General features: G+C 46.7%; 1 protein-coding gene across 1 annotated transcript in view; it reads right to left on the reverse strand.

Annotated features, from left to right (window-relative positions):
- Positions 1–15013, reverse strand: part of acss1 (acyl-CoA synthetase short chain family member 1) — a 73715-nt gene that overhangs the window by 48160 nt on the left and 10542 nt on the right. Inside the window, exons 2-3 of the mRNA XM_033025111.1 lie at positions 10735–10831; positions 3431–3630 (exon numbers count right to left, since the gene is read on the reverse strand). Coding sequence (XP_032881002.1) covers positions 3431–3630; positions 10735–10831 — 297 coding nt within the window. The remainder of the gene's footprint in view (positions 1–3430; positions 3631–10734; positions 10832–15013) is intronic.

Raw genomic sequence — 15013 nt, forward strand, 5'->3', positions numbered from 1 at the left:
CTGCACACAGTACTCACGCATCTGGAAAACAAAAACACATATGCCAGAATCCTGTACATTGACTTCAGCGCAGCGTTTAATACCATCATCCCACAGACACTTGTGGAGAAACTAACCCTGCTGGGCCTCAACACCACCCTGTGTCACTGGATCTTGGACTTTCTGACAGAGAGACCGCAGTCAGCCCGTGTTGGCAAGAACACTTCAGGCTCGATCACGCTGAGCACCGGCTCCCCTCAAGGCTGTCTGCTCTGCCCGCTGTTGTTCACATTGCTCACACATGACTGTGCTGCCAGATTCAGGGACAATAAGATCATAAAATTCGCGGATGACACAACAGTGGTGGGACTCATCAGCGGAGACGACGAATCAATGTACAGGGAGGAAGTAAAACAACTAGTGGACTGGTGCGGCAAAAATAATCTAGAATTAAATGTCGACAAAACGAAGGAGATGGTTGTCGACTTCAGGAGGTCGCAGCCAAAGCATACACCCCTCAACATCAGTGGCACTGCAGTGGAGAGAGTGGAGAGCATAAAGTTCCTCGGTGTGCAAATTACAGACAGCCTCACCTGGTCCAGGAACACCACTGGGACCGTCAAACGGGCCCATCAGCGACTGCACTTCCTGAGGAAACTAAAACAGGCCTCACTCCCCACCATCATCCTCAGGACTTTCTACAGGGGTACGTTGGAGTCTGTACCCACGTACTGCATAAACACGTGGTACTCCACCTGTAACTGCTCGGACAGGAAGGCTCTGCAGAGGGTAGTGAGGGGAGCAGAGAGGATCATTGGCGTCTCCCTACCCTCGGTACAAGAACTGTTCCAGAGCCGCTGTCTGAAAAAAGCTCAGAGAATTGCTAAGGACAAACTGCACCCCCTCCACATACACCTGGATCTCCTGCCATCAGGCAAGAGATATCGAAGCATCAAAGCCCGGACTACAAGACTGCTAAACAGCTTCCTACCACAGGCTGTGAGGCTGCTAAACAGTCACTCTGTACTCACAGTCACCTGATTCTGCGGCTTGGCACGGACACTTTAATAACTGGCACTGGCCACTCAAATCAGCTGCCCCGGACATTTTTATGATTGGTTTATTGTATTTTAACGTTGTGTTTTACCTGCTTTTAACTATTTATTCTGTTCCATCAGGGACTGGATTGTTTTTAGTGTTATTATGTGTGAAATGTTTTAAATTTCATGTGCGATGCTCCGCTATTCCCTGGGAAACGTCTTCTCATTTTGCACTGTACAACTGTTGCTTGCAAGATGACAATAAAGGTTGATTGATTGATTGGTTAATTCAAGAGTCAAGATAATCGAGGATGATTAATTGTCATATGTACCAAAAACAGAACAATGACACTTTTACCTGCTGTAGCAAAACAGATCTGTAAACATTGTTTAGTTTAGTTTAGCCTATTTATTGTCACGTGAACCAAGATACAGTGAAAAGCTTTTTGTTGTGTGCTAACCAGTCAGTGAAAATATGATACATAATTAGAATTGAACCATTCTCAGTGTACAGATACGTGATGAAGGGGATAACGTTTAGTGCAAGATAAAATCTAGCTAAATCCAATTAAAGATTGTCCAAGAGTCTCCAATGACGTAGATAGTAACTTGGGACCGCTCTATAGATGTTGATAAAATAGTTCATTTGCCTAAGAACAATTCTTATAAATATCATAAGGTAGCCAAACCCTTCTGAAGGAAGGTTTCGGCCCGGAAAATGTTGCCTATTTCCTTCGCTCCATAGATGCTGCCGTACCCGCAGAGTTCCTCCTGCCATTTTGTCTACCTTCGATTTTCCAGCATCTGCAGTTCCTACTTGAACACTCATAGATAGCAATAATGAACAAACTAAAAAGTTCAATTAATTATTTAAAAACCTTGGGACTTGATGCAGCTTGCCCCCTTACGACTTCGATATGAGATGCCAAGAAAGGTCAGTGGTGCCGAGCACGGCAATATCCATGTGGATATTGAGGAACATGTTTCAACCCACCTTCGCCTTCACAGAAGAAAATGTGAAAGTATTACTGATTGTTGGCTTATTTACACATAAACTTGAATTAATTATTTTCTAAATAGAATTTGTTGCCCTGACAGGGAAAGCAGACTCTGGGCAACACTTGGAAAATTGTCCATTGTATACTCTCCCATATTATAGAAACGTACAAAATTCTTAAGGGGTTGGACAGGCTAGATGCAGGAAGATTGTTCCCGATGTTGGGGAAGTCTAGGACAAGGGGTCACTGTTTAAGGGTAAAGGGGAAATCCTTTAGGACCGAGATGAGAAAAACATTTTTCACACAGAGAGTGGTGAATCTCTGGAACTCTCTGCCACAGAAGGTAGTTGAGGCCAGTTCATTGGCTATATTTAAGAGGGAGTTAGATGTGGCCCTTGTGGCTAAAGGGATGGAGAGAAGGCAGGTACAGGATACTGAGTTGAATGATCAGCCATGATCATATTGAATGGCGGTGCAGGCTTGAAGGGCCGAATGGCCTACTCCTGCACCTATTTTCTATGTTTCTATAATAAAACTAAGGATTTAGCAATCCAAAATCAATCTCTAATTCACAATGACTAAAGTACATAAGTAACCCCTAATTCATATTCCCTCTATTTATGCCACACACAATAGCATATATTCCATTATGTATTAATTGACAACTAGAATGGGGCACATGGATTATGTTAAGTGGATAGATAGATGTCAGCTTTTTAGGTTCAATCAGCTACAGAGAGTGTATCGGTCTCTCTACCTTCTTCTGAAGATGGGTCACGACACAAAACGTTGCCCATCCATGTCATTGGAGTCATTCCCATTGATTACTCCAGTACTTTGTATCTATAAACATTTGACTGGAGAGCATGCAGAACAAACTTTTCACTGCCCTTTTGTACAAATGACAATAAATAAACCAAGCCAATAATAGTGGACACCTAACGTTTGAGTAGTCAACTGACCACTTCTTCCCCTCTGTGATCAGGCTTCTGAACGGTCCTACCATTAGCTAGGGTCCTGTCTGATTCACCTCTACCCCATTGCGGACATTGGACTTTGTCTCTGGAACTGATGTGCTACAAATGCTGAGAACTATTTTCTTCCCCTTTGCTCTATCTGCTGTACTTGAGTCGGGCTTGATTGTATGTATGTATGTATGTATGTATGTATGTATGTATGTATGTATGTATGTATGTATGTATGTATGTATGTATGTATGTATGTATGTATGTATGTATGTATGTATGTATGTATGTATGGTGAATCTAATCTGTTTGGATAGCAAGAACCAAAGCTTTTCACTGTACCTCAGTACAATTGACAATAATAAACCTGAACCTAACTGGATACATAACGCTCGAACAGACAACTAATTAGACCAATAAGCAATGAAAAGAGTGAAAGATCACGTACCATCTTGGATCCTTCCAGCCAGAGCTTGTGCGCTGAAGCCCGCAAAGACCACCATGTGTACGGCACCGATCCTAGCGCACGCCAGCATTGTTACTATGGCCAGTGGAGACACTGGCAGGTAGACCGCAACTCTGTCTCCTCTCTGTACACCGTAGCGCTTCAAGGTATTAGCCAGACGGCACGTGGTCTCCAAAAGCTCCCTGTAACACACAACCATGGACTAATCACAAAGGGTGGTGGTGAAGTCACGGGGCCAGGTGGAAGAGGGCTCTGCCCGAACCGGTGGCCTGTCCCTTTACAGGGTTACGTCCGCGCCCGGGTGGTACTTCAGAGGGACTACGCGCTGTCCACGGGCACCCTGGGGGATTTCAGGGACCGCTGGGCACCGCGGGGGGTGGAAGTCATCCTTGAGAAGGATTGTAATATAGTCGTTTAAGAGTGTAAGATTGAAAAATAATTGTTCAGAAACTAGTGTGATTTTGTATTATATAACCATATAACAATTACAGCACGGAAACAGGCCATCTCGGCCATTCTAGTCCATGCCGAACACTTACTCTCACCTAGTCCCATCTACCTGCACTCAGACCATAACCCTCCATTCCTTTCCCGTCTATATACCTATCCAATTTATTTTTAAATGATAAAATCGAACCTGCCTGCACCACCTTCACTGCAAGTTCATTCCACACAGCTACCACTCTCTGAGTAAAGAAGTTCCCCCTCATGTTACCCCTAAACTTCTGTCCCTTAATTCTCAAATCATGTCCTCTTGTTTGAATCTTCCCTACTCTCAATGGGAAAAGCTTATCCACGTCAACTCTGTCTATCCCTCTCATAATTTTAAAGACCTCTATCAAGTCCCCCCTTAACCTTCTGCGCTCCAAAGAATAAAGACCTAACTTGTTCAACCTTTCTCTGTAACTTAGGTGCTGAAACCCAGGCAACATTCTAGTAAATCTCCTCTGTACTCTCTCTATTTTGTTGACATCCTTCCTATAATTAGGCGACCAAAATTGTACACCATACTCCAGAATTGGCCTCACCAATGCCTTGTACAATTTTAACATTATATCCCAACTTCTATACTCAATGCTCTGATTTATAAAGGCCAGCACACCAAAAGCTTTCTTTACCACTCTATCTACATGAGATTCCACCTTCAGGGAACTGTGCACAGTTATTCCTAGATCCCTCTGTTCAACTGCATTCCTCAACTCACTACCATTTACCATGTACGTCCTATTTTGATTTGTCCTGCCAAGATGTAGCACCTCACACTTATCAGCATTAAACTCCATCTGCCATCTTTCAGCCCACTATTCCAAATGGCCTAAATCTCTCTGTAGACTTTGAAAATCTACTTCATTATCCACAACACCACCTATCTTAGTATCATCTGCATACTTACTAATCCAATTTACCACACCATCATCCAGATCATTGATGTACATGACAAACAACAGTGGACCCAACACAGGTCCCTGTGGTACCCCACTAGTCACCGGCCTCCAATCTGACAAACAGCCATCCACCATTACTCTCTGGCATCTCCCATTCAATCCATCTTGCTACTCCACCATTAATACCCAACAATTGAACCTTCTTAACCAACCTTCCATGAAGAACCTTGTCAAAGGCCTTACTGAAGTCCATACAGACAACATCCACTGCTTTACCCTCATCAATTTCCCGAGTAACCTCTTCAAAAAATTCAAGAAGATTAGTCAAACATGACCTTCCAGGCACAAATCCATGTTGACTGTTCCTAATCAGACCCTGTTTATCCAGAAGCTTATATATATTATCTCTAAGTATCCTTTCCATTAATTTGCCCACCACTGACGTCAAACTTACAGGTCCATAATTGCTAGGTTTACTCTTAGACCCCTTTTTAAACAATGGAACAACATGTGCAATACGCCAATCCTCCGGCACTAATCCCGTTTCTAATGACAATTGAAATATTTCTGTCATAGCCCCTGCTATTTCTACACTAACTTCCCTCAATGTCCTAGAGAATATCCTGTCAGGACCTGGAGACTTATCCACTTTTATATATTTCAAAATTGTGTCAGTACTTCCTCTTCTTTGAATCTCATAGTTTCCATAGCTACTCTACTTGTTTCCCTTACCTCACATAATTCAATATCCTTCTCCTTGGTGAATACCGAAGAAAATAAATTGTTCAATATCTCCCCCATCTCTTTTGCCTCTGCAGATAGCTGTCCACTCTGACTCTCTAATGGACCAATTTTATCCCTCGTTATCCTTTTGCTATTAATATAGCTGTAGAAACCCTTTGGATTTACTTTCACCTTACTTGCCAAAGCAACCTCATATCTTCTTTTAGCTTTTCTAATTTCTTTCTTAAGATTCTTTTTACATTCTTTATACTCCTCAAGCACTTCATTTACTCCATGCTGCCTATAATTATTGTAGATCTCTCAGTTTTTCCGAACCAAGTGTCCAATTTCCCTTGAAAACCATGGCTCTTTCCAATTTTTACTATTTCCTTTCAACCGAACAGGGACATAAAGATTCTGTACTCTTAAAATTTCATCTTTAAATGTCCTCCATTTCTCCTCCACATCCTTCCCATAAAACAAAATGTCCCAATTCACTCCTTTTAAATCCTTTCGCATTTAGTTAGCCTTTCTCCAATCAAATCAAATCCAATATGGAGAGGGCTTTGTTTGGTATTGTTTTGTATTATATATATTATTACAATAATTGATTACATTTATCTTTGCTATAACATTTTAAAAAGGTAAATGAAAAGAAAAATAAGGGAGGGTGGTGCTGGAGGTGCTGCCATGGTTGGACTTGGTGGCAGTTCAAATGGTGTGGATTAAACAGCAGTCCTGGTCCAATTTGATTAGAATAGGTAGGAGTGAATTTCCCAGGGTCGGGGTGACACAGTGGAGCAGTTGGTACACCTGCTGCCTCACCGTACCAGATACCTGGGTTCGAACCTGACCTCGGCTGGTGTGTGTATGGAGTTTGTACATTCTCCCTATCACCACATGAGTTTTCTCCGGCTGCTCCGGTTTCATCCGGCACAAGGTTGAGTGTTTGATTGTCAAATGTACCGGCAACACAAGAATGAAATTCTTACTTGCTGCAGCTTCATGGCCCCAATAATGTCAAACACATAAATGAATATACAATCACCAATAATACACTAAATTAATAATCAGCAATAATAGGGAACAGGTCCATTATAGCACAAAAGCGAAGTCTGTATTGTAACCAACACAAAGACTATAGCAGATCACAGTTGCTGAGCTCAGTGTTGTGCAGTGTTCAAGAGCCTGATGGTTGCTGGGAAGAACCTGGAGGTCAGGGTTTTCAGGCTCTTGTACCTTCTTCCCGATGGTGACAAAAACAGGAAAGTAAACTTTTATCTGTATGGTGGCCAATTAGGAAAGGGGGGAGATGCAACGAGACCTGGGTGTCATGGTACACCAGTCATTAAAAGTAGGCATGCAGGTGCAGCAGGCAGTGAAGAAAGCGAATGGTATGTTAGCATTCATAGCAAAAGGATTTCAGTATAGGAGCAGGGAGGTTCTACTGCAGTTGTACAGGGTCTTGGTGAGACCACACCTGGAGTATTGCGTACAGTTTTGGTCTCCTAATCTGAGGAAAGACATTCTTGCCATAGAGGGAGTACAGAGAAGGTTCACCAGACTGATGCCTGGGATGTCAGGACTTTCATATGAAGAAAGACTGGATAGTCTCGGTTTGTACTCGCTAGAATTTAGAAGATTGAGGGGGGATCTTATAGAAACTTACAAAATTCTTAAGGGGTTGGGCAGGCTAGATGCAGGAAGATTGTTCCCGATGTTGGGGAAGTCCCGAACAAGGGGTCACAGTTTAAGGATAAGGGGGAAATCTTTTAGGACCGAGATGAGGAAAACATTTTTCACACAGAGAGTGGTGAATCTGTGGAATTCTCTGCCACAGAAGGTAGTTGAGGCCAGTTCAATGGCTATATTTAAGAGGGAGTTAGATGTGGCCCTTGTGGCTAAAGGGATCAGGAGGTATGGAGAGAAGGCAGGTACAGGATACTGAGTTGGATGATCAGCCATGATCACATTGAATGGCGGTGCAGGCTCGAAGGGCCGAATGACCTACTCCTGCACCTATTTTCTATGTTTCTATGTTTCTATGTTTCTATGTAGCAGCGAGATGAGAGAGTGGCCAGGGTGGTGTGGGTCTCTGATGATGCTGGCTGCCTTTTTGAGGCAGCGCCTCCTGTAGATCCCTTCGATGGTGGTGAGGTCAGTACATGATGGACCACCACTCTCTGCAGTCTCTGGTTCCTGGGCGTTTGTGTTACCAGACTAGTCCGTGATGTAGCTGCTCAGTGTGCTCACTACCATATGCCTGTGCGAACTTTGATAGAGTATTCCTCAACATATTGAATCCCCCTCAACCTTCCAAGTCCAAGACCTGCTGAAGTTTAAGTCCTTGAATCCCATTTGGAACTGCAAATTGCAGCCAGCATGGTTCAATGCAGTAATAATCCAGAAGGTTCAGATTGATGCAGAGTGGTGCAGTTAATAGAGCCGCTACCGCAGCTGCAGCAGCTCTGGTTCAATCCTGACCTGCGCTGCTGCATGCTGCGTGCTTGGAGTACACAATCTCACTATGACTGGGAGGGGGTTTAGTCTGAGGCCTTCGGTTCCCCCACACATTGCAGAGATGTACAAAGGATTTGATAGATAACTGGTCGCTGTTCATTGCCCCCAGTATACAAGGGAGTGCCAGAATCTGTAGTGAGGGAAAGAGTGTGAGTTGATGGGAAAATGGGCAGAATGAGATGGGACCAGGTAGGATCACGAGCCTACAGCCAGGGCCAGGCCGAATTCGAGAACTAGGCCGAGTTCCAGGCCCTGGCACTGCTGTACGACACGGATAGGGAATGGGAGTGAGGGGTGGATGAGGGAAATGAAGTGGAGGGAGATGGGGTGGGGAGGGAAAAGATCCTGGGGAGGTGAGGTGGAAGAGTAGGGGGATTGAGGGAGAGGAGGGGGGAAGGGAGGGTAGTTGCCATGTCTACAATCCCTCTCTCACCGCCTCCCTCTCCACCTTCCCTCCCCCTCTCTACGCCCTCCCTATCTACCCTCACTCCCACCCTCTCTGCCCCCTCCCTCTCTCGCCCCCTCCCCTCCCCCTCCCTCTCTACCCCCCTCCCTCTCTGTCTCTACCCCCCTCCCTCTCCCTCTCTACCCCCTTCCCCCTCCCCCTCCCTCTCTACCCCCCCCACCCTCTCTGTCCCCCTCCCTCTCTCCTCCCCTCCCCTCCCTCTCCCTCTCTACCCCCTCCCTCTCTAGGGATTGAAGAGGTAGGGTGAAAAGGAGGGGGAGGGAGTGCTGGGGATGAGGAGGAATGAGCCGTGCCTGCGCAGTTGGGGGCCATGCGTGAGTGGTACAATATTGCGTTGGGGGAACGGGTGAGTGGTGGAATCGTGCGTTGGGGAAGCAGACCCAACGGGTCTGCACTTGGCCTAGTATTTACTAAAATTGGGGCAATTAAATTATTTCTTGCTGCAGCTTAACAGACCTGCAAACAGAGTACTCATGGATAACATAATAAACAAAACACAAAGTCAATAAATTCCAAACCCCCATATTATTGCAAAAAGCCCAAAGACTTCAGCACGACCAAGACCGTTCATAGCTCACAGTTTAGTGTTGTGTTGTGTTCAAGAGCCTGATGGTTGCTGGGAAGAAGGTCAGTGCGTGTGATGGACTGGGTCCACTACGTGTTGTGATCAGTGTAAATGGGTGCTTACGATAGCCAGCATGGACTCAGTGGGCCAAAGGGCTATGACTACGAATTTGTTTTCAAAATTTTCACCGGGCAGCACGGTGGTGTAACAGTGGAGTTGCTGCCATATAGCGCTTGTAGCGCCGGAGACCCGGGTTCGATCCCGACTACGAGTGCTGTCTGTACGGAGTTTGTACCTTCTCCCCGTGACCGTGTGGGATTTCTCTGAGATCTTCAGTTTCCTCCCACACTCCAAAATCGTACTGGTATGTAGGTCAATTGGCTTGGTGTATGTGCAAATTGTCCCCAGTGTGTGTAGGATAGTGTTAATGTGCGGGGATCACTGGTCGGCATGGACCCCATAGTCCCCACCAGACTTGCTGAGAAGCTGCTGGAACTGGGACTGAACACCCCCCTGTGTGCCTGGGTCCTGGAATCTCTCACCGCCAGGCCCCAGGTGGTCAAGATGGGAAGACATACATCCAACACCCTCACCCTGAGCACAGGACCCCCCCCAGGGTTGCGTCCTCAGCCCCCAACTGTACTCCCTGTACACACATGACTGTGTGGCTCCAACTCCATCATCAAGTTTGCTGATGACACTGTGGTGGTGGGCCTGATCTCGATGAGAAGGCCTACCGGGAGGTGGTGGCTGATCTGGCACTCTGGTGTCAGGACAACAGCCTCCTCTTGAATGTCAGTAAAACTAAGGAGCTGATTGTGAACTTTAGAAGGCACAACATCCGAGGATGTACACGCCACTGGAGATAAATGGGGCTACTGTGGATAGGGTGAGCTGCTTAAATACCTGGGAGTCCACATCACAGAGGATCTGACACACTGCTGCACTGGTTAGTAAGGCAAGGCAGCGCCTTTACCACCTCAGGCAGCTGAGGAAATTCAGAGTCTCTCTGAGGATCCTTCAGTGCTTCTACTCTGGGGCTGTAGAAAGCACCTTGTCCGGCAACATCACAATCTGGTTTGGGAACAGCTCTGCCCAGGACAGGAAGGCTCTGCAGAGAGTAGTGCGTTCAGCCGAACGCACCATGGGAACTACACTCCCCCCCTCCCATCCTGCAGGACCTATACACCATGAGGTGCAGATCCAGAGCCAGCAAGATCATGAAGGACCTCTACCACCCCAGCAACGGACTGTTCCAGCTGCTGCAGTTAGGCAAACGCCTCCGCTGTCATGCTGTGAAAACAGAGGGGATGAGACGGAGTTTCTTCCCACAGGCCATCAGGACTGTAAACTCTGATCTCACCAGGGCGTAAACACTGTTGTGTCTTATTTTTAATGTAAATACTCGTTCTGTTCTGTTGTTGTGTTGTTTTGCACAATCCCGCAGGCATTGCCACTTTCATTTCACTGTACATCTTGTATGCGTATGTGACAAATAAACTTGACTTGACTTGACTCCGCCTGTTTCCGCACTGTATTTCTGAACTAAACCAGGTTTTTTGAACCAGATGTAGGATTCTTAGCTGAGAGAGGAACTAAGCTCTTATGAAAGCACTCTAGGTCATACCTGTATGTGATCCTTACTTCAGTGCCTGGCTCATCCCTCTCCCAGATTAGAGCCACCTTGTTGGGGGACTGGATAGCATGACGATCTAAACAGTTCACTGAGAATAAATGCATGTTAGCATTAGACCATCAGAGGCAGCATCTTAATCACAAACATTAAAAATAAACTAATGACCAAACAAAATCTGGCACCAAACCAATGGTGTTATGAGGAATGATGAGCTAAAGCTTACTCAAAGAAATATATTAGAAAGAAGGTCCTAAAGAGGAGAGGAAGGTGAATTTGAGGAAGGTTCCTAACCCAAAATTGCACTCATCCATATTCTCCACAGATGCTGCCTGACCCGCTGAGTTACTCCAGCACTCTGTGAAACGTCACCTATCCATGTTCTCCACAGATGCTGCCTGACCCGCAGAGTTACTCCAGCACTCTGTGAAACGTCACCTATCCATGTTCTCCACAGATGCTGCCTGACTCGCTGAGTTACTCCAGCACTCTGTGAAACGTCACCTATCCATGTTCTCCACAGATGCTGCCTGACCCACTGAGTTACTCCAGCACTGTGTGAAACGTCACCTATCCATGTTCTCCACAGATGCTGCCTGACCCAGTTAGGAAAAGGGGAAGTACAATGGGATCTGGGGGTCCTTGTACATCAGTCTATGAAAGTAAGCATGCAGGTACAGCAGGCAGTGAAGAAAGCGAATGGCATGTTGGCCTTTATAGCAAGAGGAATCGAATATAGGAGCAAAGAGGTCCTTCTGCAGTTGTACAGAGCCCTAGTGAGACCACACCTGGAGTATTGTGTGCAGTTTTGGTCCCCTAATTTGAGGAAGGACATTCTTGCTATTGAGGGAGTGCAGCGTAGGTTTACAAGGTTAATTCCCGGGATGGCAGGACAGTCATATGCTGAGAGAATGGAGCAGCTGGGCTTGTACACTCTGGAGTTTAGAAGGATGAGAGGGTATCACATTGAAACAAATAAGATTGTTAAGGGCTTGGACACGCTAGAGGCAGGAAACATGTTCCTGATGTTGGGGGAGTCCAGAACCAGGGGCCACAGTTTAAGAATAAGGGGTAAGCCATTTAGAACGGAGACGAGGAAACACTTTTTCTCACAGAGAGTGGTGAGTCTGTGGAATTCTCTGCCTCAGAGAGCGGTGGAGGCAGGTTCTCTGGATGCTTTCAAGAGAGAGCTAGATAGGGCTCTTAAAAATAGCGGAGTCTTGGGATATGGGGAGAAGGCAGGAACGGGGTGCTGATTGGGGATGATCAGCCATGATCACATTGAATGGCGGTGTTGGCTCGAAGGGCTGAATGCAAGGGTACATCAGAGAGAGTAGGGTGCCTGGAACGTGCCGTTGGGCATGGTGATGGAAACAGATACGATAGTGGTGTTTAAGTGGCTTTTAGATAGGCACATGGAAGTGCAGGGAATAGAGGGATGTGGATCATATATGAGCAGATGAGATCAGTTTAACGGCATCATGTTCGGCACAAACATTGTGGGGCGAAGGGCCTGTTCCTGTACTATACTTTTCTATGTTCTATTGTCGGACTACTGGAGATTACAGAGATAGGCAAGATCAAGAGGGATATGGGTCAAACATTGGCAAATGGGACTAGCTTAGAAGGTCGGCATGGACGAGTCGGGCCAAAGGGCTTGTTTCCATACTGTGTGATTATAAGATATGGCAGAGATAGGCTAAGCAAGAAGTTGAACTTATAAGTTAAGATATTCAAGTCCGGAGGTTAATATAGAACATGTGAAAAATAATTATGTGGAGTACAGGGAAATTCAGGAGAAGCTAAAGAAGTGGATACAATTACGACGTTTCAAAGGTATTTGGTCAGATATAGGAAATGTTTGGGAAGGAACAGCAGATGCTGGTTTAAACCGAAGAGAGACACAAAATCCTGGAGTAACTCAGTGAGACAGGCAGCATCTCTGCAGAGAAGGAATGGGTGATGTTTCGGGTCGAGACGCTTCGTCAGACTGGTCAGGGGAAAGGGAAACAAGAAATAATAGACAATAGGTGCAGGAGGAGGCCATTCGGCCCTACGAGCCAGCACCGCCATTCAATATGATCATGGCTGATCATCCCCAATCTGTACCCCGTTCCTGCCTTCTCCCCCCCTATCCACTGACTCCGCTATCTTTAAGAGCCCTATCTAACTCTCTCTTGAAAGTATCCAGAGAACCGGCCTCAACCGCCCTCTGAGGCAGAGAATTCCACAGACTCACAACCCTCTGTGAGAAAAAGTGTTTCCTTGTCTACGTTCTAAATGGCTTACCCCTTATTCTTAAACTGTGGCCCCTGGTTCTGGACTCCCCCAACATTGGGAACATGTTTCCTGCCTCTAGCGTGTCCAAACATAGACAGTGATGTAGGGAGATATAGAACAAATGAATGAAAGATAAGCAAAAAAGTTATGATAATAAAGGAAACAGGCCACTGTTAGCTGCTAGGTGACAATGAGAAGCTGGTGCGACTTGGGTGGGGGAAGGACGGAGAGAGAGAGGATGCAATGGTTACTTGAAGTTAGAGAAATCAAATTCATACCGCTGGGCTGTCAGCTGCTCAAGCAAAATATGAGCTGTTGTTCCTTCAATTTGCGCTGGGCCTCACTCTGACAATTGAAGAAGCCCAGGACATAAAGGTCAGTGTGGGAATGGGAAGGGGAATTAAAGTATTTAACAACCGGGAGACCAGGTAGGTCCAGGCGGAATGAGCAATTGCAATCTGCTTTTGGTCTCGCCGATGTATAAGAGTCCACATATAGAACAATGGATACAGTAGATGAGGTTGGAGGAGGTGTAAAGGGCCTGTCCCACTTGGGACAGCCTGAAAAGAGGTTGTCGCGTCGCGGTCAGGTCGTGACGTGGGGTGACGCATGTAGTGACGCTCGGTGTCTCCCTGTCGCCCTGGGTTTTGGAATGTTCAAAATCCAGGGGCGATATCTGGGCCTCTCATCGTGTCACACGCTGGCGTATGCTGTCCTGCGGGTGACACAGGTCCTTAGGGTTAGGGTTAGGGACCACAGATGGGCTGTAAAATATTATTCCTTCAATGCACGGATTTTAAACATTAATATATTGAAATTAATACAATAAAATCAATTGTGCAAATTATGTCTGAGTCGTTCAGTTTTATTTACAGATGTATTGGTCCGCTTCCGGATCCAATCACCTTCTCTAACTTTTCACAGGGATGGATTCAGTGTAGACTGAACACCCCTCTCCCCTCCATCCCCCTCTTCCCCCCTCCCGCCTCCATCCCTCCTGCCCCACTCCCCCCATTCCCTTCTCCCCTACCCTCTCCCCCCCCCTTCTTCCCTTCCCCCTCTTCGCCCCCGCTTTCCCCATTCTCCACTCGCCCCCCCCCCCCCCCTCCCCTCAAAGCCCCGTCTCCCCCTCTCCCTCCCTCTCCCCATTCTCCAAATACCCCACCCCCCCCCCACATTTCCTTTCCGCGACACCCCCCATTTGTGGACCCAGTCTGTGACCAGCTAGAATCCACTAATAGTTACTGCACAAAGGCCAATCTTCTGTTTAGTAACATTGACTATGGGAAATAAAATGCAGACATTGGGATATCACACCCACCTCCACCCTCCCCCCCCCCCCCTCCTTCCACCTCTCCCCCCGTCGCCTTGCTTCAAAATGGGTGGTGGTATTTAGACTCAGTGGCCGGAGCAGGTGGGTGGCACTGGTACATTGACAACATTGCCTGTACCCAGATGAAAAGCCCGCTGCCTCTGGGGGTTTGGAGAGGACCATTGGAAGAGAGATCTGCCTCTGGGACAACTCGTGGCCACAGTTTAGTTCCCATGAGGAGCAGGCAGAACATTGGGGGTTGGAGTCCAACCCCGGGGGCCCCTGTGTCACATTTAGTTCAGAGATACAGTGGCCCTTCGGCCCACCGAGTCCGCACTGACCAGCGATCTCCCGCACACTATCCCACACACGCTAGGGACAATTTATACTTATACCAAGCCTATCAACCTAGAAATAGGGTTAGGGTTAGGGTTAGGGTTAGGGTTATGTTTAGGGTTAGGACTAGGGTTAGAGTTAGGGTTAAGGTTAGGCTAGGGTTAGGGTTTCCTCCCACGTTCCAGAGGCGCACAGGTTTGCATAAATTGTCCCTACCTTGTGTGGGATAGTGTGTGGAAGCTCGCTGGTCACAGGCTGGGTCCACAAATGGGGGGCATCGGGGAAAGTGGAGGGGGGGGGGGGACTGGAGAATGGGAGAAGGGAGGGAGAGGGGGAGAAGGGGAT

Source organism: Amblyraja radiata, chromosome 8 (assembly GCF_010909765.2).
Source record: "Amblyraja radiata isolate CabotCenter1 chromosome 8, sAmbRad1.1.pri, whole genome shotgun sequence".
In the NCBI taxonomy this organism is placed as follows: Eukaryota; Metazoa; Chordata; class Chondrichthyes; order Rajiformes; family Rajidae; genus Amblyraja; species Amblyraja radiata.